The sequence below is a fragment of the Amia ocellicauda genome, chromosome 15 (assembly GCF_036373705.1).
Source record: "Amia ocellicauda isolate fAmiCal2 chromosome 15, fAmiCal2.hap1, whole genome shotgun sequence".
Lineage (NCBI taxonomy): Eukaryota > Metazoa > Chordata > Actinopteri > Amiiformes > Amiidae > Amia > Amia ocellicauda.
Genome location: NC_089864.1, coordinates 26,342,138 through 26,360,749, shown reverse-complemented (window position 1 = coordinate 26,360,749; position 18,612 = coordinate 26,342,138). Strand labels below are relative to the sequence as shown.

General features: G+C 38.1%; 1 protein-coding gene across 1 annotated transcript in view; it reads right to left on the bottom strand.

The window, feature by feature from the left end:
• Nucleotides 1-294: 294 nt before the first annotated feature.
• The window catches only part of cacna2d4a (calcium channel, voltage-dependent, alpha 2/delta subunit 4a), a 164,212-nt gene continuing 145,894 nt past the window's right edge, over nucleotides 295-18,612 (bottom strand). The window contains exons 31-39 of the mRNA XM_066723757.1: nucleotides 16,302-16,372; nucleotides 14,993-15,068; nucleotides 14,556-14,608; nucleotides 14,069-14,124; nucleotides 10,466-10,486; nucleotides 8,966-9,083; nucleotides 3,305-3,417; nucleotides 2,505-2,587; nucleotides 295-2,060 (exon numbers count right to left, since the gene is read on the bottom strand). Of these exons, the coding sequence (XP_066579854.1) occupies nucleotides 1,965-2,060; nucleotides 2,505-2,587; nucleotides 3,305-3,417; nucleotides 8,966-9,083; nucleotides 10,466-10,486; nucleotides 14,069-14,124; nucleotides 14,556-14,608; nucleotides 14,993-15,068; nucleotides 16,302-16,372 (687 nt within the window). The 3' untranslated portion in view covers nucleotides 295-1,964. The remainder of the gene's footprint in view (nucleotides 2,061-2,504; nucleotides 2,588-3,304; nucleotides 3,418-8,965; nucleotides 9,084-10,465; nucleotides 10,487-14,068; nucleotides 14,125-14,555; nucleotides 14,609-14,992; nucleotides 15,069-16,301; nucleotides 16,373-18,612) is intronic.

Below are 18,612 nucleotides of genomic sequence, written 5' to 3'. Positions count from 1 at the left end.
TATTTTGCACCTTGAAGGTGTTGTGTATGTGGATTCCCTCAAAGAAATAATCCCAATTAAATCTCTTTTCATTCCATATTGTAACAAAAATAAATGTGAAAAAAAGTCCTTGGGCGGTGAAAACGTATGCAATCCACTGTACTTTCTACTGCTGCTCCATTAGTTCATATAACTCATATTTGGTCCCCATACCTCTGAGGAGGCAAGAATCCAATTAAATAGTCTAAACAAAAAGAAAAAGGCAGTGTTTCTGAAATAATTATATTTATTTACATTTTATTTAAATAATTCCTAAAGCACATTTGGGTTTAATTTATTTGTAAATAAAGTAATTCTTAAAAAATATATGGCTTATTTCTTAGTAGTTACAAGATGGTGGTTAAATCGTTTGTTCAGGGAGCACAGCAATCTCTGTATGTCCAATATGGCTGTGCTTATGACTGGCCAACTGTCTCCACTGGTAAAGACAGCTTTCTTGCACCACTGTGCATACCATAAACATGATCTAGCAGGTTTCACTAAGAGAGAACTTCTGCAACACTTCCAGGGGGTGCAGATTCACAGGTACCTTGAAATCGCAAACCTGTGCACTGTTGGTCGTTCACGCTGTTCACTCTCTGTCAGTGTGAGAAACAAGAGGCTTTTCTCTCATTGAAAAGTCCTGTGAAGGCTGCAAACATATAACCAATGTACAAAATTAGGGGTTCCCTTAAATCCAAGGCATCTAAATCCAGTCTTCTAACATTGCAGGGCTTTCGTGGTTCTTGCTCAAACTCCCCGTTTCATAGCTTAACAAATTATTTAATGATTCAAATTCAAATGAGCATCTTTCCCAGGTTTTGGAAGTTAATTAAACTGAGTATAGAAATTAGATGTTGGACTAATAGAAAAACACAATCAGTACCAACCTGCCACGTCCTCTACTGGAGTTAATTGAAACATATTTTACTTTAATCAATATCAAACCAGTCTTTAAAAACCTGCACCTATGTCATAATAGGAATATGCCCATTTTATTGACAGCTACTCAGTCTTCCAAGACAGATGCTATTCCGGCAAACTGCTGTATTGATAAAATAGTCATTTCACTGGGTGATTCTGCCTAATCCACGCCATCATTCTTCTGCTTTCTGATAAAGCACGTGCACAAATACATTTTTACCCTTCTGTCATAACCTCTTTTTATTACTACCAAGCTAAAGCAATTTATACATCCTTTTGGTATTTCACATCCAGTTCTTATATAAATAGTACAAACACCATACCCCAGTGTTGCACATTGTCAAACTGATTTGATACAGTTTTACATGCTGATGCTTGAAGGTATTGGTCAAGATTTCCCACGCACTCGCTTGCCAATCAGACAAGACTTTCATGTTATGATTGAATCTCATCTTACTGGAGGCAATGTCTCTATTCATAGTGCAACGCAGTTGCAGACTGTCAGTGTCCCATTCAATGAATGCTGTCCTTCAAATGGCTCGTATAAAAGTCACATTTCATGGCAGACAATGTATGTCAATTCACTATAGAAAAGCATTCATGGATTAGATACCTATTTGAATGTCCTCTTTGGAGCCTTTTGCCAGATGAGGTGGAAGCATTGATGTGAGCCATCAAACTTCCCATAAAAAACTGTCTTGTGTAAAAGGAATGTGTCTTTATTGTCAAAGCATGTATCCTTTGGAAGTCTTTCTGTGAAGAAAGTGGTCTTAAGACACTGTAGAAGCCCTTTCCTTACGTTGTTAAGAGAGCCACTCCAAAATCTTCATTCAATCAAAATGCCTTTGCGTGTTGCCTTCATCTAGCGGCTCCCCTGTAGCAGCCATGTTTTCTTGTGCATTCTCATCAGCTTGGTTCGCTTTTCAAAAATTCAGATACAAAAAAAGAGACGAACGCTGCATGCATACTTCATTCAGACATGGAACATCCTCCGGTGCAGTTCTGAGAAACAAAAATTGCTTTCATCGTAGCACTGCAGCTGCAGTAGCAAGCGAACATATAAACAGAGCTAAGGACAGGGAGATTTCAGAAGCTCCCCCACAATCCTCAGCACTTTCCTGGAATTAAAAACAAGAACACACACACCAAAAATGTGTTAGAATCCTGGGAAACAACCACATGATCAAAACCATATTTCTTGTGTAAGATATTTATTACCATGCAGAAGAAAAAATCTATCAGTGTTATGTTTACACCAATTACAACAGCACTATGCTCATCTCTTTACATAGTTAGACTACTTTGTTTGTGCTTGTAAAGAAGAGATATAAAATTGCTTACAATGTTATACAGACATATTGTCCAAAAAGAAAAATACAATAATGGTCTGATACAGTTTCACATTTTCAAAAACCTATAAAATAATATCATTTAGATATTGACATGCCAGATTGAAATGGATTTCTACTGAATATGGAATGTAGACAAGATCCTAAGCTGGGATGGCCTACCGATGTGAATGGTGTTTAAAGGCGAGAAGATGTAACTTCAGGGAGACTTACCTCTGGGTGGAACGCATGGCAGGAATCAGGACGCCTCCGGACCTTTTGCGAGCGCATCCTGTCACACTTGACTGAGGCGTTATGTTCGGAGGAATTAAGGAACAATAAAGTTTGTGAACACTGTGGACAATCAAGCCTCCCACTGAGAACTATCAGCAACATCTCTGCTATTAATCTAAATGCACCATCAAGTGGAAGTGTTGTGAACTTAGCACAGTAGACAGGATTTTAGGAATTTTTATAAAACAGAGCCAGGGATGCACTGAATGTCACAATTTTCTTAGATTTTATGGGTCTTTCCGTGTGGCTAATGATGAAAAACTAAGGTGCATGGGATTTTTTTTCAGCTCCATTCTATAATAAAAGCAACTTTGAACACTTTAAACATTCATACATACATATATAAAAGCTACACTACTTTGCATAAGAGAGCTTCCTTAACTACGGAGGGGTGGTCGTGATATGGCCGTCTTCGGTTGTCTTTGGCTTCTCTCATGGGGGGGATATGTAGCCAGGAGGCCAACACTACAGCTCCCAGAAGCCCTGGGAGGATGAATCATGCTAAGAAAGCACCTGACCCACAGGACGCCCCAGAGTTTCACCAGTTTTTGATGAAAATAGGTGACCAGGGCAGGTAGTGGATTATTTACCTTCTTATCTTGCTGATCTGAAAAAGTATGTTTTAAATTATGAATTGTTAGAAGAATAGTAAAGCTTGCCTATGGTTCTGCCATTTTGCTAGACATTTCACCAGTTATGTTGTAAGGTGCCTCCCCTGGATTATATTTGTTAAAGGATATATTTCACTTCCTTTGGCTCGAGTGTCATAGGAGGGTAGATACTACAGTCACAGTCGGCTTGAGAGACCAGCATTAGCAGGTTACTGTTGGAAATCTGTTGCACCACAAACATCCTGGAAAACAAAATACAATTACATCATTAAAAATGAACGGATAATCTACTGCACTGGATAAGGGTGTCTGCTAATAAATAAATAATAATAATATGCAACCTGAAAAACACATGGCTGATTATGTGTTAGAAACTGAGTAACTGCATCAGAACAAATCAATCAAAATGCAATACAGGCTCCCCTGAAATAAATGTGTATTCTTCAATTCATGTATTCAGATCAAATTGATTGACTAAATGGGTCTACATTAGCACTGGAGGATATTAAATCACCAAAAAAAACAAAAAACCACAAGGCTATGGACACTCCAGGACAAGAAGCAAACATCACTGTTTGAGACAACTGGTGTCATGAAAGTAAACCTTGAGAATCCTCAATGGATATTTGGAGTGTCTGCTTTTTTGGCATGTGCTTTGCTTCTGAAAGACACACACTGATGGAGTCATTTATTCTGTGTTCCCTCGCACTGCCTTGAGGGAAGGAAATTCAGAGCAGCAGGCAGGAGACGTCATCGAGGATTCCCAGAAGCACAGCAGCGTAGGCCCTATGATGGGCCGCCAAAGCAAACCGAGAATAAAAAACCTGCTCCAGTCATACCAGCACACGCCACCACAGCCAAGAAAGTAAAGCTTAAGGAAAAAAACAACACAAAAATGTGGAATAGATATATGTGTTATATAAGAAATCGTGAAGACAGTACCAGTGAATCATCTTTTGTCATACATTCAGAGCATCCAGGGCAGTTATTTCCATATTCCTGGAATTTTCTATGACATAACATGCAAATGTCATGTACATTTATCTTGCATGAGCAATGAACCATAAAGGCAGATAAGCTCCCTCTTGTACTCCATACCCTTTCTCTTTACTACAGCTAACTCTTGCTGAGATACTGTGCCCTGGAAGGCTGTTGGCTGGCATTTACAATATATAGTTTGCAGTAGTGTGACGAGTCAGACCAATAGAAGGGGATGTCCTAGTAAATCACTTGCCCAGCCAACCCTTAGCTCCACAGCCAAGATTAACCCTTTGTTTTAAAGTTAGTTATTTTAGTGAGACGAACCACTGGGAAACCATCAGAAAGTGTATAACTGACAGAACTGGGATTAATGAAAGGATCTAGCACTGTTGCTGATGCAGACACATGGATGTCTTTAAGGTCTGCAAAATGACAACACACAGAACAGGAGACATGTCTTTCCATCATCCCAGTGGTGCCTAATGGGGTTTCTGATGGTTCCCCAGTGGTACATCTCACTAAACTTACACAGTTGAGGAATAAATGATTCATCTTGGTCAACTGTGCTCTCTGCTGGTAAATGAAGATAGGCATAATACACTATTGATACAATAGCCATGCCAACCTCAGAAGGTGAGGTAAAGCACTGAATGCATTGAAAGAAAAATCAGGGTACTTGTGGGGGTCTTGCTGGTGGTAACTGTAAGTGGCACTATTCCTTCTGGACTTGAAATGGAAAACCAACATCCCAGCATAACAACTGAGGACACCCTGCTCATGTTCTGGTAATCTTCTATTTTTCATTATTTGGAGTTGAGATAGTAATCGTCGTGTCCTGCTTGAAATTTGATAAAACTTTATTTCTTGACTTCCACATGATTTCTGATCCTGTAAGGAAGTTCATGGAGGTAAAGGAGGTAAGGATGTTTGTTTAAATGAGTTGCGCTCTTTACCTGTGCAAGGACAATCATTACATTATTGAAAATATATCAAGCTTCCATTTCATCAGACCCCTACCTTCATTTTGCTGATAATTAGCTTATTATGTGAATAGTCTGAGCTCACTTTTTGTGGAGAATTAACAACCAACAAACAACTCTTTACACAAGATATGCATGGCTCTTGCAGATCTGGGATTGTGAATAATTTCAAACCAGAACCAGTATGGCATACCAGAAGCCATCGCTGTTAAATGTATTTACACAAAAAGCCCTTTCAAGAATCATTATTCATTTGTCAGCACATTTACAAATGGGTGCTGCATGACAGTAGCTCAGTTTCATAACAAACAGGTGCCTCTGAACACATGAGAGAATCCTGTCAGGTTTTGGAGTTGGAGTGTTTAATGGTAAGATGGCATGAATAAACAGCATATGCTATGAAGATGCAGAAAGCACAGCACCCATTTTCTATTCACTGTTCTGTATAGTCCACATATTTGAATGTAGGTGGACGTGGGGCGCACACTGCCACAAAACATTGGTAGTAAGTCCCTCTACTGCATTTCAATGTTGGATCAGTTTATGTTATGTCACTTAGGGTGCTGGAAGTACAGACTGTATTATTGAAAAGCACACTGTGAGGTAGCTTATATATATGCATCATTTCAAACTTTATGATTATATAGAACTATCTGACATGTTAGTTATTTATGTCCCTTGGCTGACTTAATCATGTCTTAAATGTCTTTGTATGTTCTACATGTTTGCTTCTAAATTTGGGGGCAAAATAGTTCCTGAGCCATAACTGAAGCTATTTATCTGGTTCACTGACTTGTCTGCTCTAGTCCGGACTGCGTTGAAGATGTTCCCAAGGAAACCCTGACCCCTAGTGGAATTAGACGTGGAACTACTCACAAGTTGAACAGGCCATTTATAGCTTTTTCCTATTATTTCATTCATAACTATGTCTCCAAGAAAAGAGGAAATCACACACAGCACTCACGAACAGCAATTAAACATATAGTTGATATAAACATAGAAGCAGTAATATAGTACAAGTTAAAATGTATTGTACTATATGGGCCTGAATTTAAACCAGTTCATATTGGTTCACATGAGCTGGTCAAAACATTACAAATGCACTGACCATTGGAATGATTTTATTTATGTGTTTTACATTAAGTAAGAATTTGAATGTTATGTTTAATGCAAACAACATTTTGCCAGTGCTCCATGTTATAGGTTATGAAAGGAGATCACAGGTGACCTTTTCTGTCACTGGAAGAATTCAGAGAACCAATCAAACTACAAAGCTGGATCCACCTCTGAAACACCACCATCTGTTATACCAATAGGGTTCTCATAAGTTGGACACCCACACACCAAAAAAAAGAAAAGTGCCTATGCTCTTGAAGGTGATCTGCCAGGTTATCTCAGGAGAGGATGAATTCAGCTTCTGCTTTCTATGTTTTCTTAGTACTATTCATTCTGTATTTTATTGTGTCAGCTAAGACAAATCCTTTGAACAGAGCTCCTGAGCCAGAATGAGTAAAAACGAGCTGGGGAATTTGCAGGACTGTGCAGTGCTCCAATTATTTTTGCATTGTTAATTTACTTTCTCACCTCACTTCAACCTGCAGTCTCTTTTTTTAGAAGTGATCTGCCGCAAGAGCTGGCAAGCCGAAAAACAAGCTACGCACAAATGAAGACAGACAAAACACCTTGGAGTATGCACATCGGTGAGAGCTTGTGGATGAAATCAAAGAAAGCACCTACAATACTCATCATATTGGGTCCAACTCATTACAGCCCTTACCTTAGGATGGTAGTAGATTAATTAAGCCCCATCAGAGCTCAGAAATCTAAATATGTGAAGCAGGAGTACCCAGTTCCTCATTGGTTGCAGTGTCTTCACTTTTTGTATTCCAGGTCTTCACTATATAATTGAATGTATTCCCTTAAATTACACAGTTTTTCCCCAAGTTGTGAGGTGCAAGTGAGATAAAGAGACTCATACATTTACAGTTAGGTCCATGAATATTTGGACACTGACACAATTGTAAGACTAAGTAGGAACTAAAAATTGTGTCACTGTCCAAATATTTATGGACAAACTGTTTAAATGGTGCCTATTTCCTGTTGGACTGGAGATAGGCCCCACTGACATAAGAAAGGAAATTGAGACTATTGTATTAGGGGATTACAGGAATTATGGAAATGATTTCTCCCGGTTTACAGGCCCCCAGTGGTTGTCCAATCTATTATGTGTCATCCAGTGGCACCCAGCAGCTACATATTAAACTCAGCATTAGGGTTATTTCAGGAAAACAAATGTATTTAATATGCTTTAATTAAAAAAATATCAGATTTAGCATGCACATTCCAGTGTAACAATACCTTCCGTATGTCTGTAACACAAACTGTTTGTGTGTAAAAGGTTGGTTAGCATTAGGGGTATAACCTTTCGGCCCATTTTGACCTCTCAGTAACTGCTGACCCTTTGACCTCATTAGTGCACAACTGTAACTTTAAGCTTGCTAGGCATGAATGAACTCTAACAGCCACATTTGGAGGAAAGTAGAGATTCAAGTGTTCAATGTAATTTATTGTGTGGTGAACCTTGTGTCTGTTTTGTTTGGCTGTGTAGCCACAACATCCGTGTGTTCTTGTGTCTAATACTTCTCTGCTGTGATCATACACCACTAAAAAATAGTGGGGGAAAAAAGCATGATATCAATTGTAAGAAAGTGATTCTACCCAACATGACCTAGCTCATATATGTTAGACATGCAACACAATTCTACGAGGAAGGAGATAGATGTTTGGGCTCTAGGGAGTCCACAGTCACATTGCTATCCATGTGTCTCAGTGGTGAACTGTGGAATCTGGCCTAATTTCTTTGTAGTTATAGTGTTTTACCAAGAGATGGCAGTGAAGCTATAATGTTTAGGGGTCAAAAACAAGCCCTGCAGCAAAGCAATATACTTTGGTCTGTAACTGACATCCTGTATTTCTGACAGGGTGAAAAAACATGACTGCTCTTTAAATGCAGAACAGACTCCTCTGTAATCCTAACTGGGATTTCATTTCCATTCAAAAGGTATGGGAAAATCAAGAAAGATTTAGGAATAGGCAGAGGTCAGTGCTGATTTTATCTGGGTTTGCAGTATTTTAGTCACAAAAACAAAACTGATTCAAATAATGTGGAGTTTCAGTCAAGTCTCAGTCTATGAATTAATTCTCCCAGCCCAGGCAGAGGTCAGTCCATGCTCAACCCAAATAAGGGGGTTAAATTACTGTCTTGGTCTCAGGGTAATCTCCTCTACCGATTGATAAATCTGGTGGGCTACCTTGATCCTGGGCCACCTTAACTCACTGGACAATGGCCCTCTAAGACCAAGGCTGCGCACCACTCATCTAAATTGTTCAACCAGCAGCAAGTCACCTTCCTTAGACTTTATTTGAACCTGGGTTAAAGTTGAACAAATCTCTGTTATGTAAAGATAAGCCATACAACTGAATGCCTCATAAGTAAGTATTAGGATTTCAATATTACTTAAAAATAGAAAACTGTGTATAGGTATTTTGATTCATATAAGGAGATGAAGCAAATCATCTTTGAAAGCCAAAGGTTGGTGATTTGTGATCTTTCAGTGTAGAACTGTGGCAAAGGGGGGACAAAGTCAAAATGAGACCCTGCACAGGACAGAAACTAAGAGTTACAAAAAAGCTAATAAAAAAAGAAAGCAGACAAAATAATATTGCAGAGGCAGTGTTATCTCATGATACAGTGACAAATGACTGGGCATGTGTTTTGCAGGGGAAAACCGGTCTCAGTGGGCGTTCGATATCAGGAAAGCACTCTTACTTCTGGCAGCTCCCACACTCGATGAAGCCGTTGGTCTCTTTGATGGAGGGCTCGTACACGAAGCCTGGGTATTCAGTGTCACAGGGCTGCAGCATTTCGTGTCTCTTTTGTTTATGAGCTGGAGAGAGAGGAAGGCAGGTCTTTAGTGTCCCAGGCTTTAGGACACATTCTAGTTGTGTTCATAGATGCATTTAAACCACCAACAGCTTCAGACCTGGGAATACTTATTGTTAATATTTCAATCAGTCCATCATGAAACCAGAAGGCCTTCAATTACCAGAGTTGTGCTACCTCTGCTCTTAATAACAAACAAGTTCAAAACTAAATGCTACGCCACTGAAATAATTATTATTTAACCCTTTGCTTTAAGGTAATTAATGGTACCTATTTACCAAACTTTCTGCAAAAGCGATGTGGATTATGAAAACTGACAAACTTGTGCAAACTGACAAGAATTATTACTATTTCTCTGCAGAGTTCTCATATGGCTTTTCAAGTTCATTGAAGTAATGCAAGTCAAACCAGCTTTTCCCAAAAGGTCACATAACGTGCAATCTTACTAAAGTCTACTTTTATATACCATCAATACATTTATTTATTATTTATTTATCTGCTACTCCCGGAGTACTGATATTATTATTGTTTTTATTATTATTTAAAAAAGGAGAACTTCAAGAAGTACATACCCAATCAATATGTTAACAAGATAAACCTAAACCTATGCCAGTCAATTAATAAATTACTCAAGACCTTTTTTGGTGAGCCAGAATCCCATTTCGTGATGTCTGCAGTGTGCTGTGAACTTCCCTACTCCCTCAGTATTCTCTCCAACCCACCCAGCTACCCACACACACACATATACATGAGACACAGTAATACAATCTGACTTGTTTATGCAGATTTATTACTTCATAATCCACTGAAGATTAGACCAGCGTGGTTTAGCCAAACAGTGTGTGCTTTTCAAGAGTTTTCTTCCATTTTAAACATCCTTTTCACATCCCGTTTCATCCACAGAGCCACCAAGTCCCCAAAGTTTGCCATATGAAAAATGTATTTCTGATGATAAATGAAGTGCCAAAGAAAATAAATGGTCAGTGAATTAGAATTTAATAATACCAATTTCAGTTGCTCAAGTATCATTACTTTTTGGGCAACAGAGCAACCACATCACATACTTTCAGACAGAGACACAGAGTATTATTATCTTCCAGAGAATCATGGAGAGATTTGTATATGAAAGCAGTCATGCAGATATAAAGGGTAAAGCTTCCTTTTAAAAACTATAAAGAGGTTAAAATAACCTACCAATAGAAAGTAACCTTGTGCAGATTGCTTAATATGAACCCTTTAAGCAAATATAGACAAGGGAAATCACACTAAATCTTCGTAGCGTCTCTAAGGGAAAACACATAGGATAAAAGACCCAGGCGTACCTGAAACATGCAACTCAATAATGAGACAATGGTAATGGCTGCCATGTACAGGCCTTGTACTTACATGAATGGAAAACAGACTTGGCTGGATGATTTACAATGGAATGGTGGGATGATGTTTGCCATGTAGGTGGAGGTGACCAGGATTTGTCATGAGAGAATTGGTGAACATGAAAAGGGGAAATGAAAGAGACAATATCTGTGAGTTAAACAAATAAAAAGCCTAAAACATATTGAGGAGGTATTATTCTGATTGATTGTGTCCGTATGTCATTTTCATTGTTGCCTGCACTCCAAGAGACACTGTTTTTTCAACTAAACACATACTTTACTTACCTTTTCCCTTATGTCTCCAGTTCCATCCCAATACACCTACATGCATGTCTTTCATTCTGTCTCTCAAGTTTACTGCTCAGACGCTTACTGTCTACTCTCTTATAAGTGCACCAACAAGCTGAAATATAATATTCAAGAAGCAAATACACAGGATAAATAGAAACTGTTTAGATGTTTCTTAAAACTTGTTGAATTCAAATCAAAGGAGGTCATATGAAAACTTGTTAATATTCAAAAAAGAGCAATCGGAGTCTTTCCTGGACTGAAAGGAATGGAATTTCCAAAGCGGTTCAAATACTCCAACAGACAGGGTTTGTAGGGGTTGGATTTAGTTTTCTTCATAAAACAGTTAATTTAAATAATGAAGGAAACTAGGGCTAGGAGACAGTAATAGAAGTGGAGGTGTTTGTAAGACAGTAGTGAGGAGGCCATTCTTTACACAAAGAGTTGTGGGTGTTTGGAACAGGCCGCGTAGAAGCTTGTTGTTAGCTTGCAAGTTATTTGATTTTCTTGTACCTTTCTTATGTTTCCATGTCTTCCACAGTCGTGGTTCTTTCTAAATCATTCTAGATTCCATCACTTGTCATATATTTGTTACTTACACTATACCTCCTAAAGCAGTAGTCTCCAATCCTTGCCTCGGAAAGCTTCAATTAGTTTTACGTCACACTACATCACCCATTTCTAAAGTTGTGGAACCTGTGTTAGTCATTGATTAAGCAAGTCTCCTGTCCTTTAAGTTTTATGGACCAAAACAATTCTTCATCTTCAACATCATCATCATCAGTAGCAGCAACCTTTATTGATCCACTGCTGGATGAAGGCCTCCCTAAGATGTTGTTTCAATATACAGCATCTCTTTTCCAGTTAACGCCAACAAAGCTTCTTATTTAAGCTTGGTGGTCTTGGTGGAGGCTTTTCATCTCTTGGGATCCATTCTATGACTTATTTTGTCCATTTTTTATTTGACTTTTAATGGGTAGATTTCCTTTCAATAGTTTGCAGTTTGCAGTTTCCAAGGCAGACATAACTTTTGACTTCTTCAAAGTATCTTAATATTCTTAGTTTTATCAAAGCTGTTAATTTTGAGTCCAGTTTTCTAACTTCTTGATTCCTTTCTGTTCCTGGGTTATAGTCTTGAACACCTCTTCAGCTGTTGCTGTGAACAGTTTTGGAGAGATTGTGCCTCCTTTAGGTACTCCTTTTCAGATCTTGATCTTGTCAATGTCTTGGTGGAGTCGGATTGTGGATTTGGCATTGTTGTCAACATGTCAATGTTGGAAAAACAAATCTATTCTCTTTTTTAATTAGCTACAAATCAAAAATGGAAAAGTCTTGATTATTCAGTATTCACACCCTTTGTTATGCACACTTAAATAAGCTGTGGTGCAGCAAATAGCCTTCAGAAGTAAAGAATGGGCAAATAATAAAGGAACCAGAGGTGCAAAACTGCTAGATATGGATATATGGTAGACTGGCTGTAATTGCTGCCAAAGCTGGTTCTACCAAGTATGGACTCAGGGGGATGAATACTTATGCAACTAACACATTTCAGATTTTTCTCTTTAATTAACTTTTGTTTCACAATAATAAAAAAAAATATATATTCTACACCTTTAAGGTGTGTATGTGGTGTTAATCAAAGGGAGAGAATCCAAATTAAATCAATTTTCAGTCCAGATTGCAACATAACAAACTGTGAAAAAGTCCTTGGGGGTGAATACTGATGCAATCCACTGTATATATATATATATATATATATATATATATATAACAATATTAACTACAAACAGCATAGTGAAGTGAGTTGGGACTACAGAGAGAAGGCAGTGTCATTCAGTGGTCATCTGAGATTAGCTGGGTGATGGTGAGGGGAAGGCGGGAGTTAAAAACACTGATCCATGTAATTGACTGGTCACCATGGCTGGGATAGTCATAGAATGCATGTTACTGCTGGCATTGCACTGAGCAATGTGTCACTCCTGGTTATTTCACATGCCCATGTTATGCCTCCTTTGAAATCATGTCACAACTGCAGAATAACAACATAAAAAAGACAAGTTTTCAATAGGCAAGGTCTGCATATCTAATATCTTTTTACATCCTTTCATTTGTTACATGCAGATCAGTTCTTAGAAAAAGAAAGAAACAGCTTAGACTAGACCTTGGAGCTTTAACAAATTCATTTCACTTTTCTTATTAACCACAAACCCACTCTTCAACTCTGCTCTTGTGTTGTGTTGCTTTTGTGAATAAGAATACATGATTACATCATAGTGATTGTGATTTATTTGGTTGCAATTTGACTTTATTGTACCTGCTCTGGATCTTGACATTCTTGCAATTGGGACATGACTTCTGGCTTACAGATACTTTCTTAAAAATGGCTTTTAAAGATGTGCAACAGAAAAAGCAGGGTGCACCCATATGTTTGTATATTAGAAACATACTGGGAAATATGTTTCTCTTACATTAATGGAATATTACCATACTATCTCATACTAGGAATTGAGTCTGGATCATCAGAAAATGTAGCTGAAAATAATCTGAATATATCTCTAATATCTACAGCAAACAGATAAACACTGGAAAAAGGAAAACCCTGTAACAGTTGAGCTATAACATTGACAACTGCCATGTGGGAAAAACAAACATTTCCAAAACAATGGGCAGCCCTACACAATTCACCAAAACAAAGGTCCTTTTGAAAAAATGATGTGTATCACTATAATTCATGGCAAAATATTATAGATGGCAGCAATATACCATCTGCAAAATATACTATATATACACATTTATAAACACATTGTATAGGTGCATTTCAATATATATACATCTCTTAAATGATATGCTGTCTGTCTGAGACCACACCACTCCTGTATTTTTGTAAGATTATTATTGTTATTGTTCAATGAGCAATAATTAAAAAAATCTTAATAAAAGGCTTTTTACAAATGTGGAATTGAAACTATTTGATCTGTTTATACACTTCCAAATTGGGCTTGAGAATTAATTTACTTGGCTCAGCACTATGACCTCTGTATCAACATGGGAGAAATGCAGACAGCGACATGTTTCCATCTGCTTCTTTTCACACATTCACACTGCAAAAACAGAGCTATAGCATAATGCAGTAATAGTATTAATGACAACACCGAGGCACAAAACAAGCTACAGAAGTCACTACTGGGCATCAAGCTGAGAAAACCCTGGCTGACTTTGAGCCCATCTACCCCAGGCAATGCTTGGCATGAACCAGATATGTCTGGTCTATAGGCCCCAACCTGCACTCCTATTTAAGTTACTCTTTGTACATAACTAAATTACTTACCCTCTACAAAGCTATCCGAATGCCACAATCCACAAAAGCTAAACTCCAGCAAAAAACTGAATCAGACAAACATAAACAAATACAGAAGAAGAAGAAAAAAAATGAAGTTATTGTCAAAATATTAAAATGTTACCTGTAACATCTATCTAGAATTTATTAATACACATTTAAGAACTAGAAAACTTTTCACCTTGCTGTAAAGTAGTGTTTTAAAGTTCAAATATCCTTGGGAGACTGGAACAATATATCACATAAGGCAGAATTAGATTGGTCTTATTCATAATTAGATTTTTTTATTTACCTGTTCATTTTTGTTCTACTGTATGGAATTACTGATGCCCTGAAGTTATGACAAAAAGAACACTAGAAACGTTCAGAGTAAGGTGTACAGAAAGCTAATTGCCTCACTTTTAAAGCTAATGTGACAACAGAGAACTGCGCATGAAAAGTCTCTGCTTTGCACCTAAATCAGGACTTTCACACTTACAGAAATAAATTGCTTAGGAACCACTTGAGGGCTGCCAGCAATCCATAGAAAGGCTGGAGATTAGAAAAAGAGAGGAAAAAAAATATTTAAAGCAAGAAGGGAACACTTGGTATACCTATTACCTTCAAATGCTTTATGTGTCTTGCTATGAGATTAAAAAGTGCACCATTCAAGTATTTAAACATTCACACTCAGATTCACAGTAAGTTTTCTTTTCTTTTCAACCAATCTAAATTCAGTACCTCTTCCCCCCCTTGCATTGATAATAGATTCTGATAACAAACCTGCCACAGGGGAGTTTTCTACTTTCACAGAGACACAAAAAAACTGGAATTTTTCGGAGGGGTGGGATCAGAGGTTAGACAATAAGCAACAGAGAAGGAAGGAACACACTGGGGACTGAATTGGAGAGGAGAAAGTCACAAGGCAGTACATACACTGAGAAGAGGCCGTGCGCCATTGTGGTGATGGCCAGAGATTTTACACATGGCCTGGTAATCGAACAGGGACACCCTGGAGAAAAATAAACAACATTAACAAAAAAGTTGACTTTGCTCCTCCATCAAAGCCTGGGCCATACAAATGCCCAGTCTGGAAATCAAGACTGAAGCATAAAATGAAGGTCCAACAGTTTTTTTGATGACTGATTTAACAACAGCAGTAATACTGTGGCTGTCAGAAGGGAGAATCCAAAAAAACATTTAGTGGTTGCTTGACGATCCCTGGCCAAGCCATAAATTGTCCCAGGGCACGTGTTAATCTGAGGTTGTGTGCCTAGTGCATTGAAGGTCAAATGGCTACCCATACATTATTACATATGTCAGTTTCCACCTTGGTTTTTTCATACTCTGTGTTATGCTATAGGTGACGATTTTACAGAGGTAAATGTAAACGCAAGCAAAAAAAAAAAGTAAATTAATTTATCTCCGGATGTACATTCAAGCCTGTTTCAACTTAGAGGAGTTTGTAGGCCCAGAGGGGTCACTCATGCTTTGACCTGCTTGTGTCAATGAGTGAGGGCCTTGGTCCCCTGTCATCTTTCACTGGCAATTATTTGAAACTTCTTGCACTCGTATTCGAACTCAGTGTGTAACAGAAATGTCTCTCATTCACTTTGAGCCTGGTGAATAAACTGCTAAATAATATCTTCTGAGCTGGCACACATACACTTACTGAAGCATGTTCCAGAGCTCAATGCTACATGCACTTCATTATATTGTTGGTGAGGAATTAATAATGGCCTTAATCCAAAGAAAAGAGATGATATTTGTATCTTGCAATTAATCCCTTTTAGCATGTTTAAAGTATCCCTTGAAATGAAAAACTAAATCTGTTAAAAGTGTGTTAATTAAAAACTGAAGCTTCCTGCCTCTCCCGTCAATTGCTCTATACCCATTGTGTTCTGTACTAATCAGTGTGAACATGAAAGCACCTTCTGGCCATTCGAATAAGATCACTTCTTGGTTCATTCTACTAAGGCTCCTTTGTTGGTCAGGGCTGGAGTTTGTATTCATTCCTTTAGGCTCTATATTGACAGGGATCAAGCTGTGGGCTTATATTCCTGCATCTTCCATTGATATCCCTTTCTAATCTTTGCCTCCATGTTAGCCTACACAACATCAACCAAAGCATCATCAACTCCAGTCTCAGCAAATTAATAAACAAGGGGATTATGAAGGGGATTATTCTCAATCCCTGCATGACAACAATGTAGTAGAAATGGCAAAAAAAAACAGAGGGCCTTACTTTTTGAACATGCCCATGTTCAGAAGCTGCAGCATCACAGAGCCATCCACCTCCCCAAAGAACTTCCCAGACTGCAAAGAGAAGTTTAAGTACATAGTTGAGAACAACAGCATCCCCCGAGATAACCTTATTAATTGATTGGATAACACCGACATTTGTGAGAAAAGGATTAAAATATAATCATTAATCACACAGAAACTGAATAAAATGAACAGTGTAATCAGATTTCTGCATATTATCCAGCTGTCACTATGGAATCTACAAAGAGCTATATGATTGGTGGAGGATTTTTGCTGGACGTTCATGTTTTGGTATTGGTATATATGGGACCATATCATGTTTAAAATCGTTCTATTGCCCCTCAGGACTGCTCAGATTAATTCCGCCAATCATATTTTGTTTTCATATTAGCTACCCCAGGATGTTTAATTGACAACCTTTGTCTATATGTCTGACTAATTATTTCCTTTTTCTGAACAGATTACTGTTTATATCCAATATATGGGCTCTGTAGGGGGTTAAAGGCAACAGGTTCATCAGCTGACTGTATTGCATGCATATACAGCTCTGGAAAAAATTAACATTGATTTCTGAACTTGGAGTGGTCTCTTAGTTTTTTCCAGAGCTGTACATACAGTGCCTAAAGGAAGTATTCTCCCTTGGGCTTGTTACAACATGAAATGTTGATGCATTTAAATGGGATTTTCCTTTGATTTTCACAACCTACTCAACACTTGGAAGATAATTTAGTAAAAAACAAAACTGAAATGTTTGGTTAGAGAAGTATTCACCCCCTGGGTCAATACTTGGTAGAAACACCTTTGGTAGCAATACAGCTATGAGTATTTTGGGTGTAAGTATCTACCAGGTTTACACATGCAATATTCACCCATTCTTCTTGTCAAAATGGTTCAAGATTTGTCAAGTTGCATGGGGATTGTTGGTGGACAGCAAGTCTTGCCACAGATTAAATTCAAGGCTTTGATTGGGCCACTCTAGGACATTCAATGACTTGCTTTTAAGCCACTCCAGGGTATCTTTGGATGTGTGTGCTTGGGGTCATTGTCCTGATAAAACTTGAATCTTCATGTCAGTCTTAGGTCTTTTGCAGACTGAACAGGATTTGCCTGTATTTAGCTACATCCATTTTGCCCTGACAAGTTTCCAATAGCAGGATGCTGTCACCACCTTTCTTCAAACTTGGATGGTGTTATCAACGTGATGTTGCTGTGTTGGTTTAGGACCAGACATAACGCTTTTGCATTTAGACCAAATAGAAAAAAATGTGTTTCATCGGACCCCCGAATCTTCTACATGGGCTTTTTCTCACAAATGTCTTCCTTCTTGCAACTTTTCTATACAGACCAGATTTGTAGAGTACCAGAGCTATTGTTGACACATGGACAGTTTCTCCCATTTCAGCCATGGAACGCTGTAGGTCTTTCAGACTTGTCATTGGCCTCTTGTTGAATTCTTTGACCAATATCCTTCTTTCCCAGCTGCTCAGAGGGAGGATGGCCTACTCTAAGTAGATTCTGGATGGTGCCGTATACTTTCTACTTCATCATTTTGGAAGTTTGTAAACTTTCTTATGTTTCATAATGATCAACTTGACTGTGCTCCAAGGGATATTCAATGCCTTTGAAATATTTGTATACCCCTCCCCTGATCTGTGCCTTTCCACAACTTTATCCCAGAGTTGTTTTCAAAGCTCCCTGGTCTTCATGGTTGTATCTTTGCTTTGAATGCACTGTCCAGTTGTGGGACCTTACACATGGGAACCACTTTTATTGCACAAAGATGGACTCCATTCAACCTATTGTGCAAATAACTTCTCCCATTTTTCCCATATTGAAAGTTTGGAGTTGACATCTGTAGCAAAATGGCTTAAGAGCTTAAGAGCTTGTGCTTGGGAATGAAACAGATCCCATGTAAAATGGAAGGTATTTTTTACGCAGTGTGGAATTTGTTTCACAATATAAAGGTCCCTCTGCCACTGAGCGCTTTACATTTATTTTTATATATTTTTATATTCCCACTGTTGCAATAATGACTACAGGGTAGACAGTCCAATAATAACATCCCTAGGAACAATGCATTCAAGCGTATAAAGTCAGCACGTTCGCGTTCCTGACTCACTGCAGTGCCTTGAGTGGCGAGCAGGGGAATGGTTATATCATACCTCACATTGCTAATAATAATAATAATAATAATAATAATAATAATAATAATAATAATAATACTGATAATTATTAATTATATTTCTCAGATGTGTCCCCCAGTTATAGGTTTACCATATTAGAAATACAAT